General features: G+C 35.2%; 1 protein-coding gene across 3 annotated transcripts in view; it reads right to left on the reverse strand.

Annotated features, from left to right (window-relative positions):
- Positions 1 to 13,642, reverse strand: part of ACADM (acyl-CoA dehydrogenase medium chain) — a 38,437-nt gene that overhangs the window by 23,171 nt on the left and 1,624 nt on the right. The window contains exons 2-6 of one of the 3 annotated variants that reach the window (XM_019957253.2): positions 11,732 to 11,819; positions 5,818 to 5,915; positions 5,636 to 5,705; positions 4,401 to 4,501; positions 3,546 to 3,626 (exon numbers count right to left, since the gene is read on the reverse strand). In XM_019957253.2, the coding sequence (XP_019812812.1) occupies positions 3,546 to 3,626; positions 4,401 to 4,501; positions 5,636 to 5,705; positions 5,818 to 5,915; positions 11,732 to 11,819 (438 nt within the window). Of the gene's footprint in view, positions 1 to 3,545; positions 3,627 to 4,400; positions 4,502 to 5,635; positions 5,706 to 5,817; positions 5,916 to 11,731; positions 11,820 to 13,642 lie in introns of those variants that run through there. The other 2 variants (XM_070786301.1, XM_019957251.2) reach the window with 2 other exon arrangements.

A 13,642-nucleotide genomic window follows, 5' to 3' on the forward strand; every position in this document is an offset into this window, starting at 1 on the left:
TTAGACATTTCTCTGGTTTATAACGTATAGTTTTTAGAGCTTATGAAGTGTATGGGTTTGTGTGTTTCTATACCAAATGGATGGTTTTTGTCTTATTTGATTGCCACAGAGTAATTTTATTTTTTTTCAGCAGAAGCCACTTTTGCTTCCATTGCAACTTGTCTTCACTACCACAATGTAAGTCAAGAAAATTAGTATTTATTTTTATATAAATATATTAAAATAATATTCTTAAAATAATATTAAAAGATTGTCTTAAAGATATTAATTTAATATTCTTAAAGATATTAATATTCTTAAAATAATATATTAAAATATTAAGAGAATATATTACAATAATATTCCTTTATTTATGAAGAATTTATGTTGTATAATTGTATAAATCCTATGATACAATAATACAAATATAATAATACAATTTGGGTAAGGATCTGAGGGTCTACCAGTCTGCTGTGAGCAGGAGCCCAGTTTTATTCACTGTTTTATTCTAAGTCTACCTGGTACACAGTATTCAAAAAATTAGAAGAATGAGAATAACATTACAAGCTTATTAGTGATGATGCCACCACCTTATCTTTGTAGAGTTTACTAAGCAATTTTTCATTGTTCTCTATTAAATTACTAACTTTTTTGGTCTTACACTCTAAAGGGACTAGAGGTAGTTTATATAATACATGTTTTTTTAAAAAATCACACTGAAGTAAAAGTAAACTAGAAGAATAACATACTATAACACATGCTTTGAGGTTCAGAAAATTATTAACAGAGGACTATAAAACTGACTCTATGCTTCCTACTTACCAAAACAAAAAAATACTACCTGTAAGTGTAAACTGGCATATAGCAAGGAATTCAGATATTAAGTGAATGGATGGATGAATGAATGGCAGTTAAAGAGAAACAGTTTCCCCTGTATTAGGTATGAAAGAAATTTCTCTATTACATTGCAAAAGGGACACTATGTGAAGATATTATTATAAAAATATAAGTACTGTATCTTACTGTATCCTTCTAAGATGTTATATGCTCTATTTTCAGAAGAGATTTTGAAGCTAAGTAACTATATAAGATCCTACTGCTACTACATTGCTTGAAGCCAGGTCTTGGGACCTCAACTTCAGCATTGCTTCAGTTACATTTCAGCTATTAATACTTCCCAGGTCCACTGGAAATGTATGGTTTTGTGACAAGAGTTTTCTTTACCACTGCTAGGTTTTTTCAGACACTTCAAAGTTCTTAGACCATGTTTGGACAAATAAGTTTACTGAAGGTCTTGCTTATGACAAGCTTGTTCCAACAGTCTAATACTTGTTTCTAGTCATCTAATACTGTATATATTTTAGGTATATGCTGTTTAAAAAATTTAACCCAATTTTTAAAAAAGAAAATGGTGGTTTCTTATTATTTTAATATATATATACAATAATACAATTAGTTTTGATTTTTGGAAAATTTTTCTGTACTAAGTGGTATTGAAAATTAATTATACAGCTCCTTGCTCTGTGATAACCTAGAGGGGTGGGATGGAGGGAGTAGGAGGAAGGTCTAAGAGGCGGGGATATATGTGTTGTGTTCATATATCTGATACACTTTATTATACAGCAGAAACTAACACAACACTGTAAAGCAATTATACTCTAATCAAAAAAATAATTATAGTGTTACCCTTATTTATTTCTGTTCTCATATCCTCAAGAAGAGTATAACTGATCACATGATCTGGCAAGAGATTAAATCTTACAAATAGGTACCAACCCTGTAAAGTTAAAGCCAAAGACTTATCTTTTTCTGTATAAATTTTTACCATGACATTATTTTTAAAAGCAATAATCTAAGGAATTTAAATATTCAATAATATGGACTAGTGAAATAATTTATAGTACATCAATTAGATAGCATATTTTGAAGTAATAAATATCACAGTATTTAAAAAGTAGAACATAAAAATGCTTATTAAAAAGGATATAAAACTGCACATATGACCATAACTGTGAAAAATACATCTGTGTGTATTAAAAAATCAAATAGAGTATACAATAATACAGTAAGACAGTTATACCAGTTAACTTCATATCTGAGGGATTACAGACATTTTTGCTCCTCTTTGTATCTTTCTAAATCTTCTATGTCATTTTTATAATCAGAAAAAAATTTTAAATATTAATTTCTAGAAAGTTTAAACAAAACACAATAGTACTATAATTTTATAAATGTTATTGGGCATTAACTGAAACTTAGTATAAATTAAGCAATACTTTGAAATAATACACCTATTGATTATTTTCATTTTCACCCTTGGCTTCATATTTGACTACATCAATTGCACTAGATACATATTTGAGTATATATTATGAGCTAGAAGAGGGAAAATGTACAGCAAACCGTTATTAATTCACAGATCAGAATACTTTAGGGACTAGAATGAATATATTTTTACATATGTTAAATGTATGAATAACAAACAAAACTGTCAAAGAAATGTTTAAAATACTTAAACTACTTTTAAAAGACTTTAATATTTTAGAAATACCTATTTATAACTAATAAGATAATTACAAATACTCTTATCACTGCATTAAGTTCTTCTAACCATCTCTCTATGCTACAATTTTTTAGCTTGTTTCTAACATTTTATACATTATGAGAAAAGAACTTGGATGTTTCACACAATTCTTAGATAATATTGAGATTTAGCCTTCTAAGAAACTTTCATTTGTTGAAACAAATTGACAATTAAGTAGGAAATACATATAAATGTCTTTTATTAGTTTGCCTGAAATTTAGGCCCTGAAATAAATTTAAAACATTTATTTTCAAATATTACTTTCTACTCTTTCAGACTGATTCTCACAAGTAGCTCAAAACTAATAACCATTTACTATGTTTCAGTATCACCATCAGACCTTAGACTGAAATCTGTTTGACTAATACCCAAAAGAGAAAGAAAAAAATCCTTATGTAAAGTCACTTTCAAAATAAAAATTCAGTATGCATGTGTGTAAAATGTATGAAAATATCTTTTTTAAAAAAATCCAATTTAAAAATTAGTTGAGTAACTCTCAGAAAATTAAATAAAATCTATAACTCTCCTCCTGAAGTCACTCAGTCATCCAACAGTTATCTTTTCAGTCATATTAATTTCTTATTAGTTCAATAAACTATTAGTTCAAACACCTAGAATTATATATTCGATCTGAACTTCCTGACACACAACCACTCAGTTCAAGAGCTCCAGAGTGCTCCATTAAGTAGATATTTCTTGCCTGGAAATAAGTTAGAGGATTCTTACGATACTTTTCTGGCATCCTAGAAACATTATAAGTAGGTTTCTTTTTTCTGGATACAGGCAAGAGAACAATTTTATGAAACTTTTTGGCATCCCAGAAACACTACTGTACTTAAATATGTTGCTTTTGTCTTAATGTGTTATATGGCCCAATGTATATATACAGACTGAAAAGGAAAGAGAGCATGCTTATTCCTTTCTTCTTCTATTTTTATTCCTTTCTTAAATGTGAAATAAAGTAGCTGCTGCATATACTCACACACATTAATGGCTCCTCAGTCATTCTCCCCAAATATTTCTTTTGTTGTTGATCATTTCCAGCAATAATAACAGGCATTTGCTGTCAACCAAAGGAAAGTGACATTAAAAAAGCAAGATATTTTAAAATTAGGTATGTCAATTCTTTCTTTATTTCTAGCCTTGCTGCACAGCTTGTGAGGTTTTAGTTTCCCAACCAGGGACTGAACCCAGGCCCTTGGAGCAGTGAAAACTCAGAGTTGAAACCACTGGACATCCAGGGAATTCCTAGTAAATTCAAATATAACACTACAATTCAAAACAAGACAACTATTTTTCCCCAAGTGTAAGCCCAAAGAAATGGCCTTTATTCTGCCTCTAAGTCAGAGAGCTAACACCACAAGGATATAAATCTGTTAATCCAAGTATGCACATAAAACTAAGTTATATAGGACTTGTTGGTAATGTAATATGTAAACATCTACTGTAGTAAAATGCACAGATAAATAATTAAATTTATAATAAATGACATGGTACATATGATCAGGTCTCCTAAGACTTGTTCACTAAACTTCAGCACTGCCAGCAGTGGCAGCAAGTCATCCCAATCTTTTTCCTGAATGACCTTATCTAAGAATTGCCACTGAAGCCACAGCCAAAGTGTACAGTTTCCCCACAAGGACAGGCAGGACTCCAAGTACTAATGACAACATGGTCAGAACAATCAACTCATGGAGTAAAAATCCAGGCTTCATTGCAGAACCTTGTGTTGTTGTTTTTTTTAGAAGAAAACTGTGTTCTGCCAACTAACCTAACCTAGCAGGGCTTTTTCATTAACAACAGCTCGGTTAGCCAATTAATTTTCTAAATAACTTACCCCTAGAGAATTTGCTTCAATAGCAGTCTGAACCCCTGTACATCCATAAGCCAATTCTTCAGAAATTAAACAGCTATCAAAAGTTCCAAGTCCAAGACCTCCTACAATATCAAAATGTTTTAAGAGCCCATTGTAATACATAGCATATCTCAACAGAAATAAAGGCAAATTATTTAAATGACTTGCAATATAACAATTAGGTTAACTTAATCTTAAAAGTAAATTTACAAATACAGTATCTATAACATAAGAAACTAAAAGATTTTGGGCCAATACAGTAACAAAGTATACTTTGTTATATAAAGCTAAAATTAGTTTTAAAATTTCAAAAAGCTCTCTTACTATTTGTAATGTGGACCTGTCTTCCTGCTTCACCTTGATTTTGCAAAAATTTGATTCAACTTTGCTAAAAGTTTGACCCTTTAAGGAAAGGAGTGAAAGGACGTCTCAATTAAATGTAAAATTGAAAGTAGAATTTAAAAGCAACAACTCAACCAACCTAGACAGAGAAGTTAACAAGGATTAAGTTAACATTGTGATTTAATCACTAGGTTTACTCGGACTCTTACGAACCCATGGGGTGTAGCCTGCCAGGTTCCTCTGTCCATGGAATTCTCCAGGCAAGAATATTTGAGTGGTTTGCATTTCCTACTCCAGGGATGTTCCTGACCCAGAGATTGAACTTGAGTCTCCAGCATTCCAGGCAGATTCTTTACCATCTGAGCTACCAGGGAAACCCCACTTTGGAGCCAATTACAAAGAAGGAAGAATGCCTCTGATTGTTGAGTACAAGGCTTCTAAAAGCTGGCAAACATTGAAGTCTATACAGGGGCTGCTGCTGCTGCTGCTAAGTTGCTTCAGTGGTGTCCGACTCTGTGCGACCCCAGAGACGGCAGCCCACCAGGCTCCACCGTCCCTGGGATCCTCCAGGCAAGAACACTGGAGTGGGTTGCCATTTCCTTCTCCAATGCATGAAAGTGAAAAGTGAAAGTGAAGTTGCTCAGTCATGTCCAACTCTTCTCGACCCCATGGACTGCAGCCCACAGGCTCCTCTGTCCACGGGATTTTCCAGGCAAGAGTACTGGAGTGGGTTGCCATTGCCTTCTCCACTATACAGGGGCACATAGGTACAAAACCATTTAATGGTGACAAATATTTGAAAGAATGACTGAACAGAGTTTTAGAGTTTTCTTCTTCATGTGCATGCTAGGATTAAAAATGTAAAGAAAGCTTACCACAACTTTCTGGAATGTGTGTATTCATTAAACCAAGCTCCCAGGCTCTTTTAATTAATGGGACAGGGTACTGAAAGAAATATAGTAATAATAGAGAAAAAAGTTATATTTAAAATCTACTTATATTTAAAATCTTGTAAAATTTGTCAAAGACTTTCACTCCTTAAAGTGAATATACCTACCTCGCCGGTTTTATCATATTCTGCAGCAAGTGGAATTATTTCCTCCCTGGCAAATTTACGAGCAGTAGCTTGAAATTCTTTCTGTTGTTCAGTGAATTCTAAGGGAAAGTTATTTTTTAAATACTTAAATAGGACAATGAGTTGAGAAAATGAAGTCAGTATGTAGATATTTATAATTATAATGGAGACTTTCACCTTTGATAGCCAGAAAGTTACAACGCAATGTGCTTTCAGACTACTCAAGATTTCACTGTACCATATAATTAAATCTATGTCAATATTAATGCCAAAAAGGTAGGTTAAGATTTCTCGCTTTTACAAATGAGTAACAGATACAAACAAGTTTTTCTCTTCCCAGTATTTAAGTAAAAACAACTTTTCTTACTTATTCTTAACTCCGAAGCAGAATCATCATGAAAGAAAGTGAAAGTGAAGTAGCTCAGTCACGTCTGACTTTTTGCAACCCTGTGGACTGTAGCCTACCAGGCTCCTCCCTCCATGGGATTCTCCAGGTAAGAATACTGGAGTGGGTTGCCACTTCCTTTTCCAGGGGATCTTTCCAACCCAGGGATCGAACCCTGGTCTCCCGCATTGCAGGCAGATGCTTTAACCTCTGAGCCACCAGGGAAGCCCAAAGATTGTCACGTTTACTAACACTGAAATGAAACTAAAATGACCTCAAGAATCAATCTAATTAGGGAGGTAAGACATGACCAGTGACCATACACCAATAAAACTTGTATAAAATATCATATAAGAATACCATAACTCAATCTTACTCCTCCTTTAAACTCAGATAACTTAAGTTTATAAAGATTTTCCAGGCAAGAGTACTGGAGTGGGGTGCCATTGCCTTCTCCGAAGGAGCCCAAAGCAACTGACAAAAGTGGTGGGAAGGCTTCTTAAATTAATGAAAGAAATAGGGTGGCTGGACCAAGCACAGAAGCCAATTACTACTAATTTTTGCAATTCCACACTAACATGCAGTTTTATTATAGTTGCATCCAACATTAAAGGATAGGTAAAATTTAAGAGCGATATATGATGTTTTGGGCAAGAAGAATGAAAGAAAAGGCAGAAAGGTAAGAATGAAAAATGAGAATTTTAGGACTATAGCACTTGTATAGGGATGTGTGAAATAAAATATAAAAGACATTAGAAATTTGGTATTCAATAGCATTTTACAGATAAAATGCAGAGTTCCAGAGAATATCAAGAAGAGATAGGAAAGCCTTCTTAAATGAACAATGAAAAGTAGAGAAAAACAATAAAATAGGAAAGACTAGAGATCTCTTGAAGAAAACTGGATATATTGAGGGAACATTTCATGCAAGGATGGGCATGATAAAGGACAAAAATGGTAAAGACCTAACAGAAGCAGAAGAGGTGGTAAGAATACACAGAAGAACTATACCAAAAAGGTCTTAATGACCCAGATAACCACAATGGTGTGGTCACTCACCTAGAGTCAGATATCCTGGAGTGTGAAGTCAAGCAGGGCTTAGGAAGTATCACCACCAACAAAGCTAGTTGAAGTGATGGAATTCCAGCTGAGCTATTTCAAATCCTAAAAAATGATGCTGTTAAAGTGCTGCACTCAATATGTTAACAAAATTTGGAAAATTCAGCAGTGGCCACAGGACTGGAAAAGGTCAGTTTTCATTCCAATCCCAAAGAAGGGCAATGTTCAAACTACTATATGATTGCATTCATTCTGCATCCTAGTAAGGTTATGCTCAAAATCCTTCAAGCTAGGCTTCAGCAGTATATGAACTGAGAACTTCCAGATATTCAAGCTGGATTTAGAAAAAGCAGAGGAACCAGAGATCAAAATGCCAACATTCGTTGGATCATAGAGAAAGCAAGGGAATTCCAAAAAATATCTACTTCTGCTTTGTTGACTACACAAACGTCTTTGACTGTGTGGATCACAACATACTGTGGAAAATTCTTAAAGAGATAGGAATACCAGACTACCTTACGTATCTCCTGAGAAACCTGTATGCAGGTCAAGAAGCAATAGTTAAAACCTTACATGGAACAATGAACTGGTTCCAAATTGAGAAAGGACTACATCAAGGCTATATATTGTCACTGTGTTTATTTAATTTATATGCAGGGTACATCATGTGAAATACTGGACTGAAATACTGGCTGGATGAATCCTAAATTGTAATCAAGATCACCGGGAGAAATATCAACAACCTCAGATATGCAGATGATACCACTCTAATGGTAGAAAGTGAAGAGGAACTAAGGAGTCTCTTGATGAGGGTGAAAGAGGAGAGTGAAAAAGCTGGTTTAAAATTCAGCATTCAAAAAATGAAGATGATGGCATCCAGTCCCATCACTTAATGGCAAATAGAAGGGGAAAAAGTAGAAGCAGTAACAGATTTTTTTTTTCCCCTTGGATTCCACTGCTGATGGTGACTACAGCCATGAAATTAAAAGATGCTTGCTCCTTGGAAGGAAAGCTATGACAAATCTAGGCAGCATATTAAAAAGCAAAGACACTACTTTGCCCAACAAAGGTCCATCTAGTCAAAGCTATGGTTTTTCCAGTAGTCATGTATGGATGTGAGAGTTAGATCATACAGAAGGCGGAGCGCTGGAGAATTGATGCTTTTGAATTATGCTGGAGAAAATTCTTGAAGAGTCCCTTGGAGACCAAGGAGATCAAGCCAGTCAATCCTAAAGGAAATCAGCCCTGAATGCCCACGGACAGACTAATGCTGAAGATTCAATACTTCGGCCACTTGATGCAAAGAGCTGACTCTTTGGGAAAGACCTGGATGCTGGGAGAGATTGAAGGCGAAAGAAGAGTACAGCAGAGGATGAAATGGTTAGATAGCATTACCAACTCAATGCACAGGAATTCAAGCAAACTCTGGGAGACAGTGAAGGACAGGGAAGCCTGGCGTCCTGCAGTCCATGGGGTCAAAAAGAGTCAGACACAACTTAGCGACTGCACAACAACAACATACGAGATTGTGAGTGGCAAAGAGGTAGGGAAGGCTGGGATCTATTATGTATTGTTTGAGAACGTACTTTGATCCCATCACTATATGCTAGGATTTTATGTATGTCATATAATTTAATCGTCAAGTAAATCTTATGTTACAGATAGGTGCAATTGGTGGTCACAGGTGTTATCAATATTCCTTTACTTGACCTCCACAATCTACCTCTGAAACACTTATATTTCATCCTCTGTCACTCACCAAATCATCACAGATTCCTACGACTAGTCTCTTACTATTGGGTATGAATCTGTATGTGACAAACTGAAACTAAATAGCAATGATACCAAACCTATGTTAATATCTCAATAAGAAAATAAGAAGATACAGTGTCCCAAACTGCTATCCTCACCTTGCTTTGAAATTTTCACTTCTGTTAAAAAAAACTTTATATGGATGCTAACAATCTTAAAAAATAAAAAATAAAAATGTTAACCCTAGGGAGTTTTGAGTTTTCTATTTCTTTCAGGGTATGACTTGTATCTCAGCTGCCTTTTAACTTTTTTTCTGAGACCAAGTGAATTGAGAAAATCAGTTTTTAAACTAGAGAAATGGCAATGCTTCTGAAGCAAGAAGCACTCTAGGGGGCAAAGGATGCTAAAGAAAGGTGTTATTATTTCAAATTCTTTGCCTGGTTTTCATTTTCGAAAGAAAAGGGGAAGGCAAATGTTATTCTGTTTTCCCCCAACACCACATGGCTCCCCAATCCCAAGACTAAGAACCATATTTAGCACCAAACTGCTGTTCCATATATGATAGCCAAACAAGACTCTGGCTTATTAGTAGATACCTAGCAATGTGTATCTAATAGTGTTTAAAAAGTATTTGTTGTATTCATTTCTAAGTTGAAGACTATTCACATGGAACAGTGGATCTGTTATTTATGAAGATATTAAGAAGAGGTGGCAAGAATATACAGAAGAACTGTACAAAAAAGAGCTTCACAACCCAGATAATCATGATGGTATAATCACTCACCTAGAGCCAGACATCCTGGAACGTGAAGTCAAGTGGGCCTTAGAAAGCATCACTATGAACAAAGCTAGTGGAGGTGATGGAATTCCAGTTGAGCTCTTTCAAATCCTGAAAGATGATGCTGTGAAAGTGCTGCACTCAATATGCCAGCAAATCTGGAAAACTCAGCAGTGGCCACAGACTGGAAAAGGTCAGTTTTCATTCCAATCCCAAAGAAAGGCAATGCCAAAGAATGCTCAAACTACCACACAATTGCACTCATCTCACACGCTAGTAAAGTAATGCTCAAAATTCTGCAAGCCAGGCTTCAGCAGTACGTGAACCATGAACTTCCAGATGTTCACGCTAGTTTTAGAAAAAGCAGAGGAACCAGAGATCAAATTGCCAACATCCGCTGGATCATCGAAAAAGCAAGAGTTCCAGAAAAGCATCTATTTCTGCTTTATTGACTATGCAAACCCTTTGCCTGTGTGGATCACAATAAACTGTGGAAAATTCTGAGAGATGGGAATACCAGACCACCAGACCTGCCTCTTGAGAAACCTATATGCAGGTCAGGAAGCAACAGTTAGAACTGGACATGGAACAACAGACTGGTTTCAAATAGGAAAAGGAGTACATTAAGGCTGTATATTGTCACCCTGCTTATTTAACTTACATGCAGAGTACATCATGAGAAACGCTGGGCTGGAAGAAGCACAAGCTGGAATCAAGACTGCCGAGAGAAATATCAATAACCTCAGATATGCAGATGACACCACCCTTATGGCAGAAAGTGAAGAGGAACTAAAAAGCCTCCTGATGAAGGTGAAAGAGAGAGTGAAAAAGTTGGCTTAAAGCTCAACATTCAGAAAATGAAGATCATGGCATCTGGTCCCATCACTTCATGGCAGATAGATGGGGAAACAGTGGAAACAGTGACAGACTTAATTTTTGGGGGCTCCAAAATCACTGTAGATGGTGATTGCAGCCATGAAATTAAAAGACACTTACTCCTTGGAAGGAAAGTTATGACCAACCTAGACAGCATGTTGAAAAGCAGAGATATTACTTTGCCAACAAAGGTCCGTCTAGTCAAGGCTATGGTTTTTCCTGTGGTCATGTACGGATGTGAGAGTTGGACTATAAAGAAAGCTGAGTGCTGAAGAATTGATGCTTTTGAACTGTGGTGTTGGAGAAGGCTCTTGAGAGTCCCTTGGACTGCAAGGAGATCCAACCAGTCCATGCTAAAGGAGATCAGTCTTGGGTGTTCTTTGGAAGGAGTGTTGCTGAAGCTGAAACTCCAATACTTTGGCCACCTCATGCGAAGAGTTGACTCACTGGAAAAGACCCTGATGCTGGGAGGGATTGGGGGTAGGAGAAGGGGATGGCAGAGGATGAGATGGCTGGATGGCATCACCAATGTGATGGACATGAGTCTGAGTGAACTCCGGGGTTGGTGATGGACAGGGAGGCCTGGCGTGCTGTGATTCATGGGGTCGCAAAGAGTTGGACACGACTGAGCGACTGAACTGAACTGATATACTGAAAAATGGCAGGAATATATATACATGCTGCTAATACAGATGTATGTATAGGGAACTACAGCTGAAGAAGAAAACAAGATCAGAAAGGATGGCTGTGACTAACAGTGAACAATCTACGGATGGTGACAGACATTACTAAGTTTGTTTACAAACATATTCCAGATAATTACATATAAAAAGTCGCATATATGGACTTCTCTGTTGATCCAATAGTTAAGACTCCAGCTTCCATTGCAGGGAATACGGGTGTAATCCCTGGTCGGGGAACTAAGATCCCATATGCCATGTGGCAGCCAATAATAAATAAATAATGAAATAGAAAGTCTTTTAAAAAAAGTTTCATATATATAACAAATACAAGTTTAAAGTCAAAACACAAAACAAAATATATACCAAAACTAAATCCTGATCCTGGCTCACGTTGTAGGGCAGTTTTTGTATGTTGTGATCTCCAGTCAAAATGAGAAAGACTTCTCAGTACCTGTAAAGAATAATTTTATTACAATAAGTTTGGGAATTTAAACATCAGTCAAGTAGAATACTGATAAGCATTTACAAGTAAACAGAGCAACTTGTTTGACCATATTCAGGAACACAGTTTAAGTCATTACTTAAATGCCTTCAACCATAATTTGATTTTTGTATTAAGTCAATTATCAGATGTTTTAACACCTATCATAAAGGAAATTCTTCTTTAAAAAATGCAATGCAAATAAAACTAATCAGTAGCTTTGCACTACTAAAATGGAGTATTTCCAAGACAAGTAAGAGTCAAGGGTAGTAGTAGACTTAGAACCACTGTTTCAGAAATCTCACCTTCCAGCACCAGAACACCTTGTAACTGGGGAATTGCAATGGGGGGCAAAAATGAAATAGTATCACTCTACATTCAAGAGTTGCCTCATTCATCAACTTTGGTTCCCTGTCCCTGGCAGCCTCCCAAGAATATCTCTGGGAATCTTCCCCTTGAAGCACTCCATTTTCTAAGATACCTCACTTTAACAAAACAAATTAGCCTAAAATCATGTTATATATTTTCTTCTGTTGTCTGTAAGTATTCTTAGAATGTTCTGAGCCAAGCCAGCACACTATGGTACCCACCAGTCTTGTAAATAAAATTCTGTTGGAACACAGTCAAACCACATTGTCTATTGCTGTTATCACAGCAGAGTTGGGAAACCACATGGTCCACAAAGCCAAAAAATATTTACTCTCTTTACAAAAAAGTTTGCTAGCCCTATTTTAAACCATTACTCAACTATTTGTCTTAATTTCTGAAATCTACTCATTTCTTCAAAAAGATACATAAAAATATAATCAGATATTACTTTGCAACCTATTTTTATATTCATAGAAAGAAAGGATATAGTCAGATATTGTTCCTTTGCAATCTATTTTTATACTCATAACAGTTCAATATGCACAAAAAGTAACCACTTGCATTTATTAAGGTTATCAAACTGGAAAACATACTGGAACTCTTGAGTAAATGTTTAAGGAGAGCCAAAATTACACAATTTACAGTTTAAGGAATATGACAGAACTAAATTTTACTAAGCTAGACATTGAAAGAAAAGAGAAATTCAACAATCTACTAAAAGATGAAGGACTGAACTTATGTTTTTCAAAATCTGTGAAAAGAAACTGTCCACTTTGTAGATAACAACTTCAACTTGTAAACAGAATTACCTGCATGTGAAGTGACAATATAGACTATCAAATGTATTAATTTAAATAACCCTTTCAAAAATATATTTTATACTACAATTTTTTTTTAAATTATAGAATATAAAAATTCACATTTTCTTTGTAATTTTCATTAATTTTATTTTGGAGTTAAAACATGGTTTCTCAGGTACTCATTGTCCACCAAACCTATTCTTGTTCAGTCACATTCCATGTATTAATGCACCTGAATCTGAGTCAATCCTAAGGAATTATTTTTATTCCTATTTTGTATATGAAGAAACTGGGGCTCAGAAAGGTCAAGTAAAATTGGCCAAGGTCACTCTTCTATTAGGAACCAGGATGAAGAATTTACGATGAAGAAGTCGTGCCATACTGCTATACTGCTCTTTCAAGTATCCTAATTTGCTATTAGATTCTATAAAGAAAAAAAAAATTGCACGAAAATCAAACTAAAAACTTCTTCTAAATGTGTGTTTAGACAGCATGGCACAAAATCAGACCTCACAATATAGGTAAATGGTTTGTTGAGATTTTAAATAGGGAATTATCAGTGTATTTAAAGTAATTTACAAAGAGTTTACATATGACCCTACAGGAAAATGTGTTACATAAAAC

The sequence above is a fragment of the Bos indicus genome, chromosome 3 (assembly GCF_029378745.1).
Source record: "Bos indicus isolate NIAB-ARS_2022 breed Sahiwal x Tharparkar chromosome 3, NIAB-ARS_B.indTharparkar_mat_pri_1.0, whole genome shotgun sequence".
Classification (NCBI taxonomy): domain Eukaryota; kingdom Metazoa; phylum Chordata; class Mammalia; order Artiodactyla; family Bovidae; genus Bos; species Bos indicus.